Source organism: Hyalella azteca, unplaced genomic scaffold, assembly GCF_000764305.2.
Source record: "Hyalella azteca isolate HAZT.00-mixed unplaced genomic scaffold, Hazt_2.0.2 contig7689, whole genome shotgun sequence".
In the NCBI taxonomy this organism is placed as follows: Eukaryota; Metazoa; Arthropoda; class Malacostraca; order Amphipoda; family Hyalellidae; genus Hyalella; species Hyalella azteca.
In genome coordinates, this window is record NW_025937808.1 from 28,759 (window position 1) to 52,322 (window position 23,564).

General features: G+C 37.9%; 1 protein-coding gene across 1 annotated transcript; it reads right to left on the reverse strand.

Annotated features, from left to right (window-relative positions):
• Positions 1 to 5,720: 5,720 nt before the first annotated feature.
• On the reverse strand, positions 5,721 to 21,843 carry LOC108667352 (carbohydrate sulfotransferase 12-like). Its single transcript, XM_018154368.2, has 8 exons — positions 21,667 to 21,843; positions 21,248 to 21,400; positions 20,750 to 20,877; positions 20,287 to 20,397; positions 11,860 to 11,970; positions 9,022 to 9,231; positions 8,312 to 8,402; positions 5,721 to 6,061 (listed from the first exon to the last, which is right to left on the reverse strand). Exons 1-8 carry the CDS (start codon positions 21,805 to 21,807, stop codon positions 5,972 to 5,974), a joined length of 1,035 nt encoding a protein of 344 aa, XP_018009857.1. The 5' UTR covers positions 21,808 to 21,843; the 3' UTR covers positions 5,721 to 5,971.
• Between the last annotated feature and the right edge of the window lie 1,721 nt (positions 21,844 to 23,564).

Genomic DNA, 23,564 nt, shown 5'->3' on the forward strand with positions numbered 1-23,564 from the left:
TTTGACATCAGAAATGGACAATTTACGGCATATCAACACCAAATCACATACTATTTATTCTATATGTCATAATATTAATACATTATTATGTGAAAGATATAAAATGTGTCAACCTGGAACGCGCCTATCTCGCTCCGGGGCCGTTCTATTATAAATAGTTATGATCCCTCAGCCAGTCACTTTAGCTGACCTCACCATTCACAGACGAGAAATCTGGCGCTATGTGTACTTGGGCCTCAGTTAGTCCTAAGCAAGTGTATTTCATTATTTTGTAAAATATTGCATAAACATTGTGCTATTACTTCATATATTTCACTGTTTCCTTAAATTGTGTCATTTGGTGAAACTATTTGGTGAAATATTGCACTATTTTATGGAATATTGCACTATTTGGTGATATATTGCAGTATTTTGTGAAATATTGCACTATTAGATGAAATATTTCACTATTTGGTGAAATATTGCACTATTTGATGAAGGATGGCACAATTTGGAGAAATATTGCACTATTTAGTGAAATATTGCACTATTTGGTGAAATATTGCACTGTTTAAGGTCTGTTTAAGAGTTGGTATCAAAAATTAAGAAAATTCCTCCAAACCAAAACTATCGCCAAATGATTAGCTTGCTTCGACTCTTCTATAGTCGTAAAATTGTATTCAACGCCGGCGCTCACCTGAATAAACTATTTTGGAGATCTTGTGGAGGCCTTTACGTTCTCCAGCCACTAACAGTTAAATATTGAACAGCGATAGTGAGCTCCGATATTGTAGTTTTTGGAGGTATGTTGGCAAGAAAAAGGAAAAACATCAGTCGATCCAAAACTCTCCCCTGAAGTAATAACTTTCTGTGATGAACGTTAAGTCGACATTTGGCGCACAGATAGCACTTAACCATTTGGAGAGCGATGTGAATCGAATAGTCATGCAGAGGCAAGTAGATTAGATTCAACAGCAAATGCAAAAGTTGTTGATAATAGCAAGAGCAATTACAGCAGCAAATAGAACAGCTTTTGAGCAAGAGACCCTTGCAGAATAGTGTTACAACAACCAGGAACGCCTGGAAGGGAAGAGTCTGGTATCATGATAGCGAATATTGAAGGGTACTTCTCCGGAAGAAAACGCCACTAGATCGGCACGTTTAGAGAAATTATGAGTCAGAAGGAATGATCATGCTTGCATTAACCGATTCACATCTAAGAAATGATACCCGGAAAGGAGAACTTGAAATGAAAGGCTTTCAAAATTACCGAGAAGATCGAGAGGAAGGAAGCAGGAAGGAAGGTGTTATAATCTACCTCAGAGACTCTCTATTGGCAAAAAGTGCCCCTGCATACAGACTGCAATAAAAATGTTGAACGTTATATACTATACATTTCGTTTCTACAACTGTGTATAGCTATTTTATGCCAACCGCATGACCACCCGCTTGAAAAATTCAATGAAGCTCACGAGAGAATAGAAACAGAGGTGGCCAAGCTGGATGAACTTTCCTCGAATAATGAGGTTGCGGGAGATTTTAACCTACCACGTCAACGATGGTCACACTTGGACTGTTTGGGAAGGCGCAGACACCATGGGTCGAATCATCAAATACCGCTATGTACACGTAAGAACCTGTACAGTGCTTAAGTACTGCTAAGTAGACGTATTTCCAATCGGTTGTATTATCAAAACATATTGCATAAGAATACGGACAAGACGTTGTACGTAACTTTGTACAAAGTTGTAAGAAATTACGTAAAATCAAAGTTGTACGAAGGGAGCGGGGTCTAGCAGGGGTCCTGTCAGCACCTGCTCTTGTACAAAGTCTGGTGGAATTCATTTTAAATTTGTTAATCGTAACAATCCACTTTTCTGGCCGGTTTCAAGCCGAATCTGAAGAATAATCTCTCTGTCGAGAATGTTCAGATTTCCGACATCATTCTAACCGCACGGTGCTCCCGCTTCACTGGTTTTTTGCCTAGCAGTTCTCGGAAGGCATACCTGCAGAATCTTACCTCGACCGTGGTCCTGCACTCCTCTTGGTCTGACGTTGTGGTGACTCGAAGAGAGCGTGGTTCCCCTACCTGGAGCTCCGACGTTCTCCTGCTCGGCAGCGGTGGCACGCTGGCGCTACACTCCTGGAAGCTACACTCCTTAAAGCTCCGGAGACGTCAGAGGAGAGGCTTGGTTCTTGGCCAGAACCTTGTTTACCTCGCTCCCAGCCAATTTCTCAAAACTGGATGATCCTTTGGCACTGGGCCGCTGATTTTTTGTGGAACACTGATAATAATAAGCCATGTACTGTATTCAACCAATTCTCAAGTTTGGGTTTGTTTACCTGCAGGTGTGAATCGTGTGATGTTCATGGCCAGCCATGGATGACCGAGCCAGCCGTGAATCCATTCTTGGAACTTGAGAAAAGCCTGTTCAGTTCTTACTTAGGGGCAGAAATTCACAGTCATCGTCTATTACTATTAGATTAAGGGCAGCGTCTAGGTCCAAAGGTCGAAATTTTGGCTTTTCCGGTTTTTAGGCTCATCTTAAAGCTTACTTTCTGACGCATCAAACGGTACTAGAACCATCTCTGAACGTTGATTTATGCATTCGCAACAGATACCGTATTATGAACGTTATTCGGAGGTATTATGAACGTTATTGACTGCGATGTCCGGGCCCCTTCAGTAAAGTTAAGGCGGAAATTACCCAGCCGGGCACCATAAAGGGGATCGTCTGATGTAAAGAGGCCAATTATGACATTCTACAGTTCTTATGCTCATATTAAAGCTTACTTTCTGCCGCATCGAACGGTACTAGAACCATCTCTGTACGTTGATTTATGCGTTCACGACCGATCCCGTAAGGGGGGGGAAGGGGGTGGGGGGCCTTCAGTAATTCCAAAGGGGGAAATTAACTATAAAATGTGCTCTTCACTCGGCTAGAGCTCAGTAACCCCACAGACCGCACGCAGGATGGTGTTCATTTAGTGTCTCCATGCACGGATGACTTACTCTGAAGTGAGTTGATGCTTACTTTTGGTATCTAGGCTACGTTACGTGCCTTTACGTGCCGCGCGGCGGGTTTTTGCCTCTACTGAAAAGTTGCCAAAGCTGCAAACCTCTCTCACGGCAATCCTATTTCCTCATACAGTTTTTAAACTACATCAATGAAACATATACCATTCGATTTGGAAAGGAAAGATCTACAAGCGTCACTTGATCGTTTTTCCAATTTCGTTATAGTTCGGATTTTATTTTGCAAAAAGTGGGGGAGGGCGGGGGTAAAATCGAAAAATTTCGAAAAAATTCGGAAAAAATGCTCCCACACCCACAAAAATGAGAAATTCCAAAAACCGCCAAGTGACGTTTTTAGATTGATATCGCATCGAATGATATGTGTCTCGATGTTGTAGCTTGAAAATCCTAGGAGGAGATAGGATTTCTAAAGTACCCTCTTTTGGCCGTTTTCAAAGAATTTCAAGTTTTCTTTCATTTTTTCGAAAAATTCACACAAAACAAGTCTTAGAATTCTATTTTACATACGTGTACCAAATTTCGAATCGATCCGTCTGTAAATAACCGAGATAAAGTTAATTGTCCCTAGACGCTCCCCATAAATTAAATATTCAATATTTTTGTAAAGCTCTCCTCCCATTATTTTCATGACCACTACTCCGGGGGTGCAACGATCATGCCTCGAACCTTTGTCCCAGTAGGCGAGAGGCATCGTCACAAACCTGAGCCTAACTCGTCACGTCACCCACCCTCATCTTCACCCGTACTCGTTTGATCGCTTGAGACCCCAAACCTACGGTATCCAACCGAAAAGGAATCTATAGCGAAATACCGACCGAAAATTGTGCAGGATTAACTTCCGAAGAAGTTAACGCTCCATTGATTCGACAAAATCGAAACCACAGATAGGATATTACACACACAAAAATCCTACCCTCGCAATGCAAACAGGAACACAATACACACTCTAGAGCTACAAATGCAAAAAAAAAGAAAACCACCCTACACAACAATGCACATCCACTACTCCCTCTTGCTACGTAGGCCGCTAAAGATAGCCCTATCACCAAATGCGCTGACACCTACGAAAAATGTCTCAAAGCCACAATGATCACTTCACTATCTGCCAACTGTCCGTTATGCAAGCAGAAAATACGAAACAAACACCAATAACGACACTAAATAGTAAGAAACTAAACGTACGTTGAAATAACCAAACAAGTCATCAACGCATGAAACCTCCTGCAACACACCCCGATACTGACTAACCAGATTTAAGGGAAATTGACAAACTTCATCCTATAAGCCCACATTAAAAGCCTCAACCCCCAGGAGGGGTTCAGCAGTATTCTCTCCAAATCACTACATGCGAAATACTCCATCCACACGATTCTTTCTGATTGCGACCCCGCTAAAATATTAAATCTTTAAACTCCAGACTAAATTTATAGATGACAATGACCTAAGACGAACATAATTGAACCAGTGTAGGACAAAACTTGCTACGAAACCCCAAGTATGAACCCAGCCTCGGTATCCCTTAGTCAAAAAGAAGACAGAAACCACAGAAAAAAATCAGCGACGGACAGTTTAGAAAACCATACCTTACTGGATCAAGACTAGACAAACCAATGCCCGTCAAAATATTTAAGAGCTCTACAGACCCGACCCAAATCCCTTTAGTTACACCTATATTTTGGTTCGACGACGAACTGAGAAAGAAGTATTACGGACTAGAGTTTCCGGTGAAAGACGTAGACTCTCCCAAAGTGTTCGGCTGCCTAAGACGTGAAAAACTGAAACTACATAAGGCACTAACTAACATCATCCACCACGACATATTCGTGAGCTTGGACAAACACTGGACAACGAACTCTAAAAAAACGAAACAACCCAAAATCAAACATCCTGCGTAAGTTAGGTAATAGTGCCACGTTTTTGATGAAATTCCGCGATGCAGTGTGATTGTGCGACAAAATTGCGTGGGTGGCACTATATTCTCGGTGATTAGTTTATATACAGCTGTGCGACAGCAAAGATATATATGCAATTGCGCAACATGCTTTTTTACGCTAACCTTGTTAGGTTAGGATTAGGGTTAGGGTAGTAAAACGGGTGAGTATAGGGTTAGGACTAACCCTATCAGGTCAAGTTTTTTTATTTAAATAGGGTTTAGAAATGCCAACTAATCATAGTCTCGAAATTTCGAATTATCGCTAGTAAATATATAAATATATAGTAGGTTTCCGTATCTTGGATTTTTGGGCAGCTACTTCATAATGTTTTTTATTGAATGCGAAGAATAAAAATACACGTGTCGTGAGCGCGAAATCGCTTCTTCATGTGTCTATGCAGAAATATGCCTATAGAGCAAAATATTCTGTAAAATCAGTTCATAATTTTCTTGATTTTTGCAGTTTATCCCAGGCGGATAAAAAAGTGTTGGGTTGAAAAACCCTCTTATTTTCGATATGTTGATTTTGATTCGAAAATCAACGAAAATCTTTCGATTAACGACAGTCGACAATGTCATTCATATTTTGAATTCGTTTTTTTCTGTTTCTCTCGAAATCTTATTTTTAATCGGTGTTCACTAGTTAGTAATCGATAATCTGTTTCACTACGGACGGAAAATTAGCTAGGTATCTTTCACTGTGAAAATAATGAATGTAGCCATTAGCGTCATCATTTTTTGCTTAAATTAAGATATTTTGGAGAACCCTTTGTCCAATTTATGAAAATTTTATTGGATTACCTCCATGTATTTAAAGAGTATATCATCAAACTCCAATCATAGCAAATATTATCCGATGCATATCATTAAGAATATTACCAAGTCTAAATCTTCTCATATATAATAAAAGCGATATCATTGTAAATGTTTTCACATGCCAATCATTGCAAATTCATCAAATGCTTATCATTGCTAACATAATAAAATGTGTATCAAATGCCAATATCAAACTTTACATATTATTACAAATATCCATCCATTGAATATCCGAATAATTCGAAGTCAATCTTGTAGATCTCGTAGAGTTGTAGGATGAGCGACTCTGGCAGCGTCTGCAAACAGGAGTCGGTGTAACTAGAGTGAAACTGAAATTAAATTTTACCGGGATATGTGAACTATTTCTGGAAAATGTAAGTTTTACAGTGCGAAAATATTAACATAGGCGCACTGAAGGCTTAACGTCAACATTGACTCTTCATGTATCATCAGCTGGCAAGGTTTTCTGATTAACTCCTACCAAAGTTTAATACAGTAGGGTAACATGGGGCAAACGGAACACTGCGGGTCACGGGCCCATAGCGGGTTTCTCGCTATGTATGGCAGATATTGGTCCGTGCGCTCTACCGCCGTTCGAAAGTTTCACTGGGCTAAAGTGTGTGTCTCTACGTTTTGCTAAGAGTTTGCGTTGTTAAGTTACTTGCAAATAACTGTTTTTGCTGAAATAAAAGTTTTTATGCTGCTAAATAAAATTGTTTTCGATTATTCTATATGAATCTTTTGAAAGTAATGTGAATAATATTCCGAAAGTATTGTTTATAGGGATAATTTTGGGTTCAAGTTTAGACTATTAGCTTTTAAATAAAATGTTGACACGGGATAAATTGAAATGATACCTAGAGGGGCAACGGGCCCATGCGTGTCACGTGGCAAAGCGCCCATGGTGGGCTCAATGTCCCTCTGTGAAGTCTTGGGCTATACATCATTAGATTTGTCTCAATGAGCTCTTCAAAACAAAGACTAGCTTTTTGAATTACAAATTACTCATCATATTGCATGATTTTTTTATTTGCCGCCTCAAGGCAGCAGGTTCTAGTTTCTAGTTATGCGTATTCATGACCTCTTACCGAGTTATTGACTCTTGCCTTGCCAAAAGTTGATTTCAGCCAACACCAATGGCCAAAAGTTGACGAGTTTTTATGGTATTGGCTGAAATCACGATTAAGTACGAATTCCCTGCACATCATACATAGATTATGGACGAAACTGGAATTAATTTTTTTCTGGTCAAGTATGTATATTTTTTCTAGTCAAGGATACTTTTTTTCATGTCAAAGATGAATTTCTTATGGCTGTGATATATTTATCAAGTCAACGATATATATTTTTATGTCAAGAAATTATTTTTTTCACGTCAGTGATAGATTTTTAAGCCATGAAAATAATATATTTTTTAAGTTTAAGATACGATTTTTTATATTGTTAATAAATGACTGAATGTGATATTTTTACATTTTTCTTATTTTGAACTGTAAAGTGTTCTTTTATTATTTTTAAACAAAAAATGTGGAATTGTGGTAGAGTGACCAGGGGTGGGCGCCTTGCCCCAAGACCATGGGCTCATTGCCCCAGGGGTGGGACAATGGGCCCATTTTGATACTTTTTACAGAATAGTATTTCATTAAAAATTGACTAACTCTACGATCCCAGCTCTGTGCGCCAGTTTCTGGTCAGAATCGGCGAGGAGGCCGGGCGGTTAAGCACAGCAGGATTTGAATCAGTGAGTTGTGAGTTCGAGACCACAACAAGCTGTGGATGTTCTGCGATGTTAAGAATCGGCGACAGGCCTATGGCCTAATAAACGCTGAAACCGCTATTATTATTATATATTTTTATGTCAGGGAAATATTTTTTTCACGTCAGTGATAGATTTTTAAGCCATGAAAATAATATATTATTTAAGTTTAAGATACGATATTTTATATTGTTAATAAATGACTGAATGTGATATTTTTACATTTTTCTTATTTTGAACTGTAAAGTGTTCTTTTATTATTTTTAAACAAAAAATGTGGAATTGTGNGACCATGGGGCCCATTGCCCCAGGGGTGGGACAATGGGCCCATTTTGATACTTTTTACAGAATAGTATTTCATTAAAAATTGACTAACTCTATAGGCATTTAATTCACATCATATATTCCTCATTATTTGTTATTTTAAACAAAACAAAAAAATACCTCGTATCAATTAAAACTTAAAAAAATTAGTTTAGAAAAGGGTGGGCCCGCTGCCCCATGTTACCCTATTGAGCTCGTAGACGACCTAACGTCCTTTGAGTCAGTGGTAACCCCTTATAAACTTTAGTAGTAATGATACACTTATACACTTATAGCATTCAGTTACAAGCACACACTATATGCTTCGCCATGAAAAGTAGTAAGTTAGAAGACTTACATTCTTTGGCCTTATGCAATACTCGCACCTGTACAACTTCCCGTTAATGAATATATATTATCGAATAAACCAATAATTTTTAAATTATAACTGGTGATAAGATCATCCCACGATAAAGTTGTGTCTCACCTTGAAGTATTCGAAGTATATAGCGGTCGAGTTCAAAATATCGCCGTACGACTGGTCCTCGAATTCGATGTGAAATTTGGGCAGCAGGTACCTGGCAAAATTCAAATTCAATGAGGAATTTAGGTAGCTGTTATCTGGCAACATCAATATTCAATGTTGAATTTAGGTAGTAAGTGCATGACAACATCAAAATTCAAAATAGATTTTAGGTAGCCGGTAACTGGCAACATCCAAATTTAATGTAGAACTTTGGTAGAAGGTACCTGACAAGCAGCGTTTATCAGTGTTAACTCATTCTTTATCTACTCAATTGTAGTGTCGAAGGCATTTCCTATGGTAACCAGCTTCAAAATATTGATACGGAATTTTCACAAGTGGCTAAATTGAAGAAGCGATAAGGCAGAAAAATGATCGTTGTGTAGGCAGGTAACCACATTTATATTGTTGCCTGTCAATAGAAATACCGTTGTTGATTACTCTTTGCATGACAAATCAACTTGCAAAATTATTCGAAAATATAAGTTTTGTGGCTTCAGAGGTTATAATTAATTTTAGAGCAAGGTTTGACTAGGAAACTATTCTATCTCTGTTCGAGACCCTCATCATAAATGAGATTATTTTAGATAAATTCGATTGCGTTAACATATGGTTTGCTGTCCACCATCCACTTCAGAATCTGGATGAAAACTTTTTCTTTGGTCTCGACTTACCTTAGGTCATCGCTCCAAGTTTCCATTTTGACGATGTATTCGTAGCTCAAGTCACACACACCGCATACAAGGAAGAACGGTCGCCAGTGGTTGTTGAACGAATCGTACGCTTCAGGGACAGCCATGATAGGGACCTTTGCAGTTTCTATCAGGTACTCCGCAAAGTCCTTGAAAAGTGGCTTCGGCGGCAACGGAAGTTTGTTCCTTTTCCTGGTAAAAAATAAATGGGCTTTATATCACTTCTAACGCTTGCCATCCGCAGCAAAAGAAATTCATGAAACGGCATCCTTTTGTTTGACTTCTAGAAGTTTATCAAGTTCTAGCCTAATATTAAATAAATACGAGAAATTTTAGACCAGTGTATTGACTTGTAATTGTTTTAGATATGCTATGCATACCAGGGACGGAAGATATAGACATACACACATTGATAGCGAAGTAAGGTGAATGGTATAATCCCAGCAGGCATCTAACGTTGAAACAACGTTGATTATTGGTTTATTTCAGGTTGAAATGTTGAAAAACCAAAATTAAACGTCATATCAACGTAGAAATCTGATCAACAACACTAGAAGAGACGTAAAACGATCTTATTTCAATATTGAATTAACTTCTATATTGGTGCGTTGAATGTTTGCTAATTTTTAAACGTTGAATCAATGATGATTTCAGGTTGAAATGCTGAACAACCCAAATCAAACGTTCAATCAACGTCGAAATCTGGCCAAAACTAGAACAACTTTATTATTTATTAAAACAACTTTATTTCAACGTTTAAATAACGTCAATATTGGTACGTTGAATGTTTATTTATTTTTAAACGTTTAGTCAAAGTTAATTTCAGGTTGAAGTTCTAAAAAAACAAAATTAAACGCCCGATCAACATCGAAATCTGACCAAAACTAGAAAGGACATTGGACAACCTTATTTTAACGCTGAAATAACGTCGATGTAGGAACGTTTAATGTTTAGCTATATATTTCCTGCAGGCATTCGGTAGTATAATCAACGTTTAATCAACTACCTATTACGACATTGAGATTGAGGTGAAAGGAGGATTAGAATGAAAATTGACGCAATATCTTTCATGTAACGTCGTACTGACGTTACAATGCAACGTTGAATCAATGTTGCTACTACGACGTTGCTGCAACGTTGAGTTCTCTGGTTGAATCGACGTTGAAACAACTACCTATTACAACGTTGAGAGGGCGGTGAAAAGAGGGTTAGAATGAAAATTAAAGCAAAGTCTGTCATGAAACGTCGTACTGACGTTACAATGCAACGTTGAATCACTGTTGCTACTACGACGTTGCTGCAACGTCAAATTCTCTGGTTGAATCGACGTATGAAAAGAGGGTTAACATGAAAATTAAAGCTACGTCTTTCATGAAACGTCGTACTGACGTTACAATGCAACGTTGAATCACTGTTGCTACTACGACGTTGCTGCAACGTCAAATTCTCTGGTTGAATCGACGTTGAAGAACCAACATGTTTTTTGTCCATAGCAGGATTCGAACCCGGGATCGCTGGAGACCGCGCAACGCCTTATAGCAACCTAGACCACGGTAGCTCGCGTGCATGAGCAATAGAAATAAGCTAAAAAATTGTTCGACTACTCGAAAATTGAAGTGCGTTCTCTGGTCATTAATAGTAAACTTATATATGTGTATGTCATTCAATGTTGGTGTGATAACATTAGTTCCATGCCGGTAAATAGTTAAACATTCAACGCATATCATTCTTCCATTTCCATTTTTCAACGTTGAAATAAGGTAGTTTTATGTCCTTTCTAGTTCTGATCAAATTTCGACGTTGATCGGACGTTTAATTTTGGTCGTTCAGCATTTCAACCTGAAATCAACATTGACTGAACTTTAAAAAATAAATTAAGATTCAACTTAGGTACCAATATCGACGTTGTTTCAACGTTGAAATAAGGTTGCTTTACGTCCGTTCTAGTTGTGGTCAGATTTCGACGTTGATTGAACGTTTAGCTTGGGTTGATCAGCCATTCAACCTGAAATCGACATGGATTCAACGTTTAAAAATTAGTAAAAATTCAACGTACCAATATCGACCTTATTTCAACGTTGAAATAAGGTTGTTTTACGTCCCTTCCACTGTTGTTCAGATTTCGACGTTGATATGACGTTTAATTTGGTTGTTCAACATTTCAACCTTTAATAAACCAATAATCAAAGTTGTTTCAACGTCAGATGCCTGCTGGGTTACCAGCATGGAACTAATGTTATCACACCAACATTGTATTATATACAAATACATAAATATATATTAGTGTACGAATAATGACCAGAGAATACGTTCCAATTTTCAAGGAGTCGAACAATTCTTTAGCTTATTTCTATTGCTAATGCGCACGAGCTACCGTGGTCAAGGTTGCTAAGGCGTCGCGCGGTCTTCAGCGATCCCGGGTTCGACTCCTGCCAAGGGCGAAGAAAATGCTGGTTCTTCAACGTTTATTCAAACAGAGAATTTATGTTGCAACAGCAACTTCGTAGTAGCAACATTGATACAACGTTGCATTTTAACGTCCGTACGACGTTTCATGAGCGACGTTGCTTCAATTTTCATTTTAAACCTCTTTTCAACCCTATCTTGATATCGCAATAGGCAGTTGCTTCAACGATGATTCAACCTGCGAATGCCTGCTGGGAATGATCGGAACAAATGTACGGAAAAGACAATGTAGCTATTGCTCTGAGAAGGAGCAATTATTTTCTGGGTATGGAAAAGGTTCAATTTCTATCACTGAAGGAGTAGAGTCTTATGCCAAGAAGGGTCTAAAAATTCAACATAATTACAGTATATTACCTCTCAGCCCAAGCCACCACCTTACTTTGGAAGGCAGACACCAGCCGCGCAAAAGGATGACGAACAGTAAGGATCTTCGTAAAGCTGGTGAGTTGTTGCAACATTTCTTCACTGGGTACATGATCATTCAACCTTTGAGAACTCGTAATGATACGCGAACAAAATGTTAAGCATTGAAATTACTAAGCTANCAGTGTGATGCATCTAACAAACCCCATCTTCCTGATATTTTTTTCAAAACATAAGTATTTTAAATGGTATGTTATGCTAATTGAGAGGAAAATAAACTTTCTTCTTTATGTACCTCCATTACTCTTTTATTTCGCCTCAAAACTATTCATTCAGTTCTGCCCCACCCTGTATAAGCTAGCTAACACATTGAAATTGTACGTATATTGTAATCAATATATAACAAATAGTCAAATAGTCAAAGACTACTTATAGCCTTATAAGAGTTAGCTAAGCTGCTAGCTACGTACAATGTATTCCACACTTGATGCCTCTGTACCAAAAACATTCAATTTATTGGAACCTAATACACACTAAAGGCAACAAGTTTATATACCAATTTGTCATTCATAGTACATTTATACAACACCATGAATAACAATACCTCAATATAAATTAAAGACTGCCACTCAATATATTTAAATATATGAAAAAAATAAAAAAAATCAAAAAATCGAAAAAATCTAAAAAATCATGATTTTTTTTATAAAAAATCAAGTGATTTAGTCATTTTGATTTAATCATTGCCAACCCTGCTACATACACTTGTTTTTAATTTGAAGTTCGATTGAAAAACCAACGATTGATTGATTACTCAAGTCCTGCCAAATTAAATCTCAATAAAAGCCAAATAAACCTAATTTATTTACCAATTTCTACGCTGTTGTCAATTGAAGGAAATTTATTTAGTCAGCGAAAAATCTTAGTCGTAACCGAAGTCAAACCTTGGCAAGCAAGCACACTATGAGGTTTTCCCGGTTGATCCAACGCATCTCAGTTACTCGTAAGATAGCTTCTTGAACGCCGCCATAAGACGCCTGGTTGCGGTACTTGTCACAGCCCTGCTGCAGCTGCTTCCTTCTCTCAGCAAACATTTTCTTTAACGATAAATTATTAATTAATTAGCATGCCGATGAAGATTACAGACAATATATAATAAAGAGTGCATTTCACGAACTTCACGAATGCTGTTTCTACTTGAATTATGTCGAACAAACTCTAATCAGACTAAAACATTTCATTTCTATGTAGTGGTTTTGTAAAATCACAAAAATGAACTAATATGACGCATAGTGGCTAATGATATAAACCTAGAAAAAACATCTATGAAAACTTTAATGCACAGGAGTTGACCTGTCTCGCTTTGTTCACCTCATGTTCGATAATTCCCGCAGACTCAGTTTGTAATTCCTTCATATTATTTTGCATTAGATTCAGACGTGTTTGGACCGGCCATGCTTCGGTTGTCGGCATTTTGATGTCAAAAATTCGTTCGGGAGGAATTGAATTCATTGATAAGTTTGTTATCTTTTCACTGCTCAGAGATGAACTTGGTGAACTGCCTTGGATTGTAAGCGGCAGAAGATAGGTTGGAATCTGAAGTCCCACTTGGTTCACCTGGAAAATTGGTCAATTTTAGGTACCATTTGCTTATGCGCACCTCATTGTTTTATTCTTTTTTCACTTATGAACTTTTAGTAAGAAAATATTTATGATTTGTGATTTAACTCACTTTCACTAACGTCAGCTGCCTATTGATGCTCATACCGATGATTATAGTTGTTCAAATTGTTCAACATTTAGTAAATACTTCTTAAGGGGACCGTCNCCTTAAATTTCATTTATTCTCCAATAGTAAAAGGTGAAACATCCATATGGTAACGAATGCCGCACTAGGCTACAGCGCCTTCAGTTGCTATTCGTTTTTAGGGAAAATAGACAAATTTAATTTTAATATTAACAAAATATGAGCCACATTTAAAATGACCTTACCTTGTAAAGCAATGCAACCATACTTATCCCAACGAGCATATACAGGAACTTTGCCGGACTAAGTCTATGTGGAGGTTGCATACTGCGTGATCCGTATTTTAACTGTGATCTTCAGAGAATCAGGAATGGGGGAGAAAGATTATTTCTGGTCGACAACAATAGACGAAATGAAAAGCCCTTGCAGCTAATACAATCGGCTAATACTATTGATCTTGTCTAGTCATGTGAGGAAACAGTGTAATTGTTGAGTGACGGTGCTCTAGAAATTACCAGGCACGCCCATTGTAAATAAGATTTTTTCTTTGTCAGTTATTCGTGTATGTATATATGACGAGCCATCATATTTATGAACTGAACTAAAAAAATATTTCAGCTAAATCGGACTGGTGTTAATGAACATTTTTGAAAATGAGAATGAAAACATAAAGACTGCGAAAACTCCAGCAATGCCTGAGCCTACGAGCAAGACTGAATTCTTGGCAAGCTTATAGGTTTATCAGAAAAATTAAAAAAAGTTTAATCATTAATGTTGAGCATAAAATTTTATGAAGGCTTTTTCCTAACAATTATGCGGAGGATTTATCAATATTAGGTTGTTGGAGTAATGCCATAAATGGCCATCTAATATGAGTAATTTAGGGCATTAAACGTGCGAGAGCTGGCGACTTTCTAGTGCCAAGCCTTTCTAGTGGTCTGCCGTGGTATTTATACAATCATCGTGCCCAGTGATGCGAAAAAATTCGATTTGAAACCGGTTTTTAACATTCTTCCCACGTGTTGTCATAGTTTTTTTCTTTATTTTGTTCAGCATTTTAAAGCGTTGAATTCTTTCATGCTACAATTAATGGCTATGATTGGTTTAAATGGTTTGTGACCGCTGAAAAACCGTTTTTAGTGGGTAAATAAAAGGAAAGTTAGTTTTTGCGTCTAACTAATCTAAAGGTTAAATTTGTAAAGAGAACAGTCAAGATTTAATGTAAATCTGCAGCGTATAAACAGAAAGCAAAGGTTCGTCACGGTTCGGCCTGCGAATGAAATTATTTTAAGTTGATCATAAAAAATGGAACGATATATGAATAAATAGTTACGGCTCCTATTACGATAATGAATTACATGGAACTTAACGTTATACGTCATTGGACGGCGTCACGACTAAATTTGACAAGTGCTGGTAGCGCATAAGGGGGGGGATATCCTTCAGAAAAAGTTCCACATTTACTAACGGATCTTTCTGAAACTCCACACATATATGTAGAACCAAAATACAAGAAAATTTTGTTCGAATGATTTTTTCGGAAAAATTAATAGAAAACGTGAAATTCATAGAGAACGGACAAAAAAGGGGGTACTGTAGAAATCTATCTCCTCCTAGGGTTTTTAAGTTACAACATTGAGACGCATATCATTCGATGCGTAAAAACCATACCAATCGAGTAATGAAGCCCGATTTTTTATTTTTGCCTTAGTTTTTTACACGCATTTTTCCGTTTTCTTCTAATTTTCTTCAAATTTCCCCCCTCCCCCATTTTTAATCTAAACTATGCACAATTCTAAAAAAGGGCTTCGTTACTCGATAGGTATGGTCTTTACAAATCGAATGGCATATGTCTCATCGCTGTAGCTTCAAAACTATAGGAGGAGATAGTTTTTCCGTGACAATAACTGTGAATGTTCAGGAGAGCGCGACAAAGTCTCGCCCGCATTGCAATAGGCACTCAATGTAGCAAGGATTCGAAACTAAACGTTTCTGGAGCTTGATTCCACTCAAGGATAGTGGGAGCGACTACATGCACACCTCCTCATACAACGTCAGGCGGGTTACTGAGCTGCACCTCAAGCAAACACTGAATTTATAGTGCTGGGCAGCGAATTAGCTCCTATCTACTTTGTTAAATAAACCCCCAGAGACAAATAGTTGAACAAAAAGTGCTGTGCAAGATGCGGGAAAGTTGCGGTGGGGCGCATTCTAAAGGCCGACTTTGCACAACTTCACTCTAGTTCATATTCCTTTCCGTGCATAACAATGGGAAAGGGCATATTAGCCTATGAAGTCAATTGCTTAAAGCCAAAGCGCCCTATAGACACAGCAACCGCAAGCATGCTCAAGTTAAGCATGGTCACAATACGTCTGGCCTAACCTATATCGTGTTTATCTCTTCCGATCTACCCTATTCACGCAGCAACATTTTATTCACAGAATACCAACCTGAGCAGACTTAAACCTAACATTATTGGCTGCAGGAAGTATGAGAAAAGCTAAATGAACTGGTAGAGCCAGTCAATGGCTGCAAGAAAGTTATGAGTCGGTTCAGCAAAATGGCTTATCCAGAAAAGGTTAGGCCGTAGTGGATGATGTTATCTCGTGATCACTTAGATGAGCTGTGCTTGTGTGACATACTCTGGGCCAGTGATCGGAACTAGCCACATTCCAAAGTAAAACCGATCTACTAGGTTCTTGTGACTTGTCCTCTTTTGTCTCTAAATCTTCCTTTCTTAATGTATAGATTTGCCATTGTACCCCCATTGGCCAAGATCTAGTGTGCTACTCACCTCGTGCCCTCTTCCTGAGCGCGGAGGAGCCCAGTTCCCGGGCTTCAAGGGCTTGTCCCATAGAGCCCGGGGCTCTGAGTCACTCCAATCACCACCAAGACTAACCCTTCTGTCTAAAAACATCCCTATTCATCTTCATCTCGTCCAATCTATGCCACTTAAATATCGCCTAAACTCACCCGCTCAAGACCGCACACCTACAGAATTCAACTGAAAAGAATCGACCCAAGACTCACTCCTGACAGCTCAAAAATCTTCCAGACCACCTTTGAAAAGCTAAACGCTACACTTATCCGGCACCGCCACAGGTTTTTACGCCGTTACTGACATCATAGCGCAAAAGGCCGACTTCCTCAAAGAAGCAACTGACGCTTTAGAAAAAAATTACTTGGCATCAATCAATTTAAGACAAAAGCACCAGTCATTTGTAAGACAGCTCGACCGAGATATTATCAGACTAACCCAGACCAAAATCGAAGACGAAATTACGCGACTACAGAACTGGATCTCATACATGAAATAGGTAAAATTAAGGACTACACCCACATCATCGAAATGATAACAACAGACGCAACAATCGCCCAACAAATCTTAAACGAAGGCTTTGTCGTGTTCATCGCCCGTATCACCCAGCCAGTGTGAGCAAGAAAATTCCACCCACATCCTGATATAAAACAAACATCGAAAATTCGAGGACTATTATACCCACCAGTGCACCGTCACCACACCTTCCTGCTCAGAGTGCAAAATCCGCGACAACGTCTACACGCAGTGCCCCAACGTCCTCGAGAAATGTTTGAATTGCGACCTCGATTACAGAACACCTGCCGACAACTGCACTTATAGGAAAAATAATTCTAGACAAACAGAAAAACATGCAGGACAAATAATCTAAAAAACACGTATGTCGAAATGGTCAAACACGCAACAAAGCAAACGAACATACCACAACAAAACATTACCCTCAACAACTCTTTGTAAATCAAATTTGCTGTTATCATCCTGAAAGCCCACATCGACAGCCTCGCCAAGAGGGGTTCTGCTCAATGCTCTGAAAATCTCTATAAGCAAAGCTTCACATTGACGCTACTATCCTCGGCCAAGATCCCGGCAAAATCTAAACATTTCTTACAACCATGACCACAACCATTACAAACATTTCCTTACAAAACCATCCTCACATTTTTTATTGGGCCACAGAAGATCTACACTAGATTAGACTCAATAGGTAGTAGATGGCGAAGGCGACTTTTAGGAGAAACTCTACATACACCAATAACGGCCCAAGAAGGATACAAACTATCAGGATACAACCATCATCGCACCCTGATTTACTAAGCCAATTCAAATTTTTAACTCTTCAGAAGCGACTAAGATCATACTCCGATTCCAGTAGCACCTCGCAATATATGGTTTTGTAGAGTTGAAAAAGAACCCTCTATTCTATATATAAGGTTTAAAAGAACCCTCGGTCCATAGCTCTCGGTGCGAGACAGATGCTCAGCATTAACCTTCCACCTATTGAGACGAAACAAACTTATCCTAGATAGACAACATAATTCCCTCACGACGTTTTCAAGGCCATGAGCCGTCACACTACAAGCACAATATCCACCTACAAGAAAACAAAAGCGTCCACTACAAAACATCCAGCAACATTACACCACAACGTTCAATACAAATTATCCAATACAGCTTTCAAACCTGGACTATCAAACATTTAGCGTTATCCAACACCTACAATAACTAATTTTGTTTTCTATACAACATCGATCCTGATATCATTTTACTGAACGATCACTGCTCACTGATAACGCCTCCTTGAAAATCTTCAACTACCATTCATGCTTTAGCAACAAAAACTAATCCCAACACGTCGGTGCCGCAATCACAATCAAGAGTCATACTGTATGTGCGGATGATGTATTCCCTACAAGCTACACGATAAATTCCACTCTGATATGCTGGCAGTAACAATGGACACCCAGCGAGGACCTGATTACTATTAAACCACGAACAACCCGCGCACCCAGTATAGCTCTTAGCCGATCTAAACGCCAACGACCCCACTCTAGGAAACTCCAGATACGGTCACTTCAATTAAAAGAAATGCACTCACATAGGTCCCTACTTTACAACTCCCACAGATGCACGACATCCCCAGACAGAGTAAAATTTGAGCCTTATAACTCCTATCTACAGAGAAGGGCGACAGACAAACCCCAAAATCACAGGCCGGTTACATTAAAATCACAAGTAATCAAGGAGTTTGAGAAGGTCGTGGCTGGAAGGTTGGAGCGGGTCGCCTGCCGAAGACCACCACTGCCGTGGATGTAATGGCCCATCATGATTCCTGCCTTCCGGAACGTTGCCTTCAACACTTCCGGACAATCAGGATGTAAAACAACTTTATTTCAACGTTGAAATAACGTCAATATTGGTACGTTGAATGTTTATTTATTTTTAAACGTTTAGTCAAAGTTAATTTCAGGTTGAAGTTCTAAAAAAACAAAGTTAAACACCCGATCAACATCGAAATCTGACCAAAACTAGAAAGGACATTGGACAATCGTATTTTAACGTTGAAATAACGTCGATGTAGGGACGTTTGATGTTTAGCCATTTCCTGCAGGCATTCGGTAGTATAATCAACGTTGAATCAACTACCTATTGCGACATTGAGATTGGAGTGAAAGGAGGTTTAGAATGAAAATTGACGCAACATCTTTCATGTAACGTCGTACTGACGTGACAATGCAACGTTGAATCAATGTTGCTACTACGACGTTGCTGCAATGTTGAGTTCTCTGGTTGAATCGACTTTGAAACAACTACCTATTACAACGTTGAGAGGGCGGTGAAAAGAGGGTTAGAATGAAAATTAAAGCAACGTCTGTCATGAAACGACGTATTGACGTTACAATGCAACGTTGAATCACTGTTGCTACTACGACGTTGCTGCAACGTCAAATTCTCTGGTTGAATCGACGTTGAAGAACCAAAATGTTCGACTACTTGAAAATTGAAGTGCATTCTCTGGTCAATAATGGTACACTTATATACATATGTGTATATCATTCAATGTTGGTGTGATAACATTAGTTCCATGCCGGTAAATAGCTAAACATTCAACGTATATTATTTTTCAATTTCCATTTTTCAACGTTTAAATAAGGTTGTTTTACGTCCTTTCTAGTTCTGGTCAAATTTCGACGTTGATCGGACGTCTAATTTTGGTCGCTGAGCATTTCAACCTGAAATCAACATTGACTGAACTTTTAAATAATATAGGTTTAAAAATTACTTTTTAAAGACAACACTTCCAAAGAATCCAGTATCTCCAATCAATGAATTTCTCATCTAATTTTCGAAAATTAAAAATTTAATTTTTTTAATATATATAAATTTATTTATTAATAATGCACACGAGCTACCGTGGTCAAGGTTGCTAAGACGTAGCGCGGTCTTCAGCGATCCCGGGTTCGACTCCTGCCACGGACGAAGAAAATGTTGGTTCTTCAACGTATATTCAAACAGAGAATTTATGTTGCAGCAACTACGTAGTAGCAACATTGATTTAACGTTGCATTGTAACGTCCGTACGATGTTTCATGAGCGACGTTGCTTCAATTGTCATTTTATACCTCTTTTCAACCCGATCTTGATATCGCAAAGGCAGTTGTTTCAACGATGATTCAACCTCCGAATGCCTGCTGGGAATGATCGGAACAAATGTGCGGAGAAGACAATGTAGCTATTGCTCTGAGAAGGAGCAATTATTTTCTGGGTATGGAAAAGGTTTAATTTTTATCAGTGAACGAGTAGAGTCTTATGCTAAGAAGGGTCTAAAAATTTAACATAATTACAGTATATTACCTCTCAGCCCAAGCCACCACTTTACTTTGGAAGGCAGACACCAGCCGCGCAAAAGGATGACGAACAGTAAGGACCTTCGTAAAGCTGGTGAGTTGTTGCAACATTTCTTCACTGGGTACATGATCATTCAACCTTTGAGAACTCGTAATAATACGCGAACAAAATGTTAAGCATTGAAATTACTAAGCTAATTATTTAGTTCAACCACTTTAAAGCCCTATTATACATCAAATAATCCTATATTATACCAAATAGACTTATCCAAGATGCCAGACAGTTTCATTAAATAAATTAAAAGCATTTTTCAGAAAATTTCATTTATTCACACAAGCTAGAGAATGTTTCATACTCGGGTAAAACTTGCAAATTTATATTTTCCGCAAACCTGTCTAAATTACAAATATACGTTGAACATCATAAATTACAAGTTTCATTGATTCAAGTTACATTGAGCATCACTTGCCCTGTGAGGCCAGGCTGCGGAACCAACACATCACGTGCAAGTGCGTGAGAGTTTTTTCGTATTTGACTTGGATACGTTCCGTTATAGTGATGACTCAGAAGGTAATGGCACCACGAGGACGAGCCAACCTGAGCATAGGGCACAGAAATACTGAATTATGATTGACATATACTTTTTTTTGGTAACAGAATTTTTTATCACAATGACTTGATCTCGAAATTCTGGAAAAAATAACTAACGAATATCTGCGCAAAAATGACATGCATTTACTTGTAGCGAATAAGCAAATGTAGAAGTAATCATTTTTACTCTACATACCCTTCTTTTTAATTTGAAGTTCGATTGAAAAACCAAAGGTTGATTGATTACTCAAGTCCTGCCAATTTAAATCTCAATAAAAGCCAAATAAACCTAATTGATTGACCAATTTCCACGCTTAGTCAATTGAAGGAAATTTAATTAGTCAGCGAAAAATCTTAGTCGTAACCGAAGTCAAACCTTGGCAAGCAAGCACACTATGAGGTTTTCCCGGTTGATCCAACGCATCTGAGTTACTCGTATGATAGCTTCTTGAACGCCGCCATAAGACGCCTGGTTGCGGTACTTGTCACAGCCCTGCTGCAGCTGCTTCCTTCTCTCAGCAAACATTTTCTTTAACGATAAATTAGTAATTAATTAGCATGCCGATGAAGATTACAGACAATATGATAGAGAGTGCATTTCATGAACTTCACGAATGCTGTTTCTAGTTGAATTATGTCGAACAAACTCTAATCAAACTAAAACATTTCATTTCTATGTAGAAGTTTTGTAAAATCACAAAAAATAAGCAATATGACGCATAGTGGCTAATGATATAAACCTAGAAAAAACTTCTATGTCTAGACACTGAGGTTGACCTGTCTCGCTTTGTTCACCTCATGTTCGACAATTCCCGCAGACTCAGTTTGTAATTCCTTCATATTATTTTGCATTAGATTCAGACGTGTTTGGACCGGCCATGCGTCGGTTATCTTCATTTTGATGTCAAAAATTCGTTCGGGAGGAATTGAATTCATTGATAAGTTTGTTATCTTTTCACTGCTCAGAGATGAACTGGGTGAACTGCCNCCCGTCAAAATATTTAAGAGCTCCACAGACCCGAACCAAATCCCTTTAGTTACACCTATATTTTGGTTAGACGACGAACGGAGAAAGAAGTATTACGGACTAAAGTTTCCGGTGGAAGACGTAGACTCTCACAAAGTGTTCGGCTGCCTAAGACGTGAAAAACTGAAACTACACAAGGCACTAACTAACATCATCCACCACGACATATTCGTGAGCTTGGACAAACACTGGACAACGAACTCTAAAAAACGAAACAACCCAAAATCAAATATCCTGCATAAGTTAGGTAATAGTGCCACGTTTTTGATGAAATTCCGCGATGCGGTGTAATTGTGCGACAATATTGCGTGCGTGGTACTATATTCTCGGTGATTAGTTTATATACAGCTGTGCGACAGCAAAGATATATATGCAATTGCGCGACATGCTTTTTACGCTAACCTCGTTAGGTTAGGGTTAGGGTAGTAATAATATGCGTTTAAAAATTACTTTTTAAAGTCATCACTTCTAAAGAATACAGTGTCTCCTATGTTACTCATCTACAATGAATTTCTAATTCATTTTCATATATTAATAAAAATTAATTTTTATTTTTTTAATATAAATATAAAAAATTACATTTTTAAAATTATTTATTCTGTCAATTGATTCATGCCTTGTCTTCAACTTTGCACAAGTGTGCGAAATTTCAGATTGATTGGACAGGTAGAAGTGTGTTGAATATCGATTATAAGATTTGTAGAAGAAAAAATTATTTTTCCAATTTTTCAAATTAAAAAAAAAATTTTAATTTAAAAATTATGTATTCTGTTAATTGATTCATGCATTGTCTTCAACTTTACGCAAGTGTGCAAAATTTTAGATCAATTGGACAGGTAGAAGTGTGTTAAATATTTATTATAAGATTTGTAGCAGACAGACAAACAAACAAACAGACAAGAAGTGAAGTTAAAGAAAAGTGGTGTAAAAAGGGTGAGTATAGGGTTAGGACTAACCCTACAGGGGTTAGGTGCAGCCAGGTCAAGTTTTTTTAATTTAAAAAGGGTTAAAAAATGCCAACTAATCATAGTCTCGAAATTTCGAATTATCGCTAGTTAATATATAAATATATAGTAGGTTTCCGTATCTTGGATTTTTGGGCAGCTACTTCATAATGTTTTTTATTGAATGCGAAGAATAAAAATACACGTGTCGTGAGCGCGAAATCGCTTTTCATGTGTCTATGCAGAGATATGCCTATAGAGCAAAATATTCTGTAAAATCAGCTCCTAATTTTCTTGATTTCCGCAGTTTATCCCAGGCGGATAAAAAACTGTTGGGTTGGAAAACCCTCGTATTTTCGACATGTTGATTTTCGATTCGAAAATCAACGAAAAACTTTCGATTAACGACAGTCGACAATGTCATTCATATTATGAATTCTTGTTATTTTTTCTGTTTCTTTCGAAATCTTATTGTAAATCGATGTTCATAAGTTAGTAATCGATAATCTGTTTCACTATGAACGGAAAATTACCTTGGTATCTCACTGTGAAAAAATGAATGTAGCCATTGGCGTCATTATTTTTTGTTTAAATTAAGATAAAATTTTATGGGATTTCCTCCATGTATATAAAGAGTATATCATCAAACTTCAATCATAGCAAATATTATCCAATGCATATCATTAAAAATATTACCAAGTCTAAAACTTCTCATAAATAAT

Excerpts from the sequence above, each read along its gene's own strand:
- LOC108667352 (XM_018154368.2), bottom strand. The coding sequence starts at position 21,807 with ATGAATTCAATTCCTCCCGAACGAATTTTTGACATCAAAATGAAGATA. Across the intron at positions 21,401-21,666 it reads CGGGAATTGTCGAACATGAG|AAAATGTTTGCTGAGAGAAG; the intron begins GTGAACAAAGCG and ends TTATCGTTAAAG. Across the intron at positions 20,398-20,749 it reads CCGCAGCCTGGCCTCACAGG|TGAAGAAATGTTGCAACAAC; the intron begins GCAAGTGATGCT and ends TCATGTACCCAG.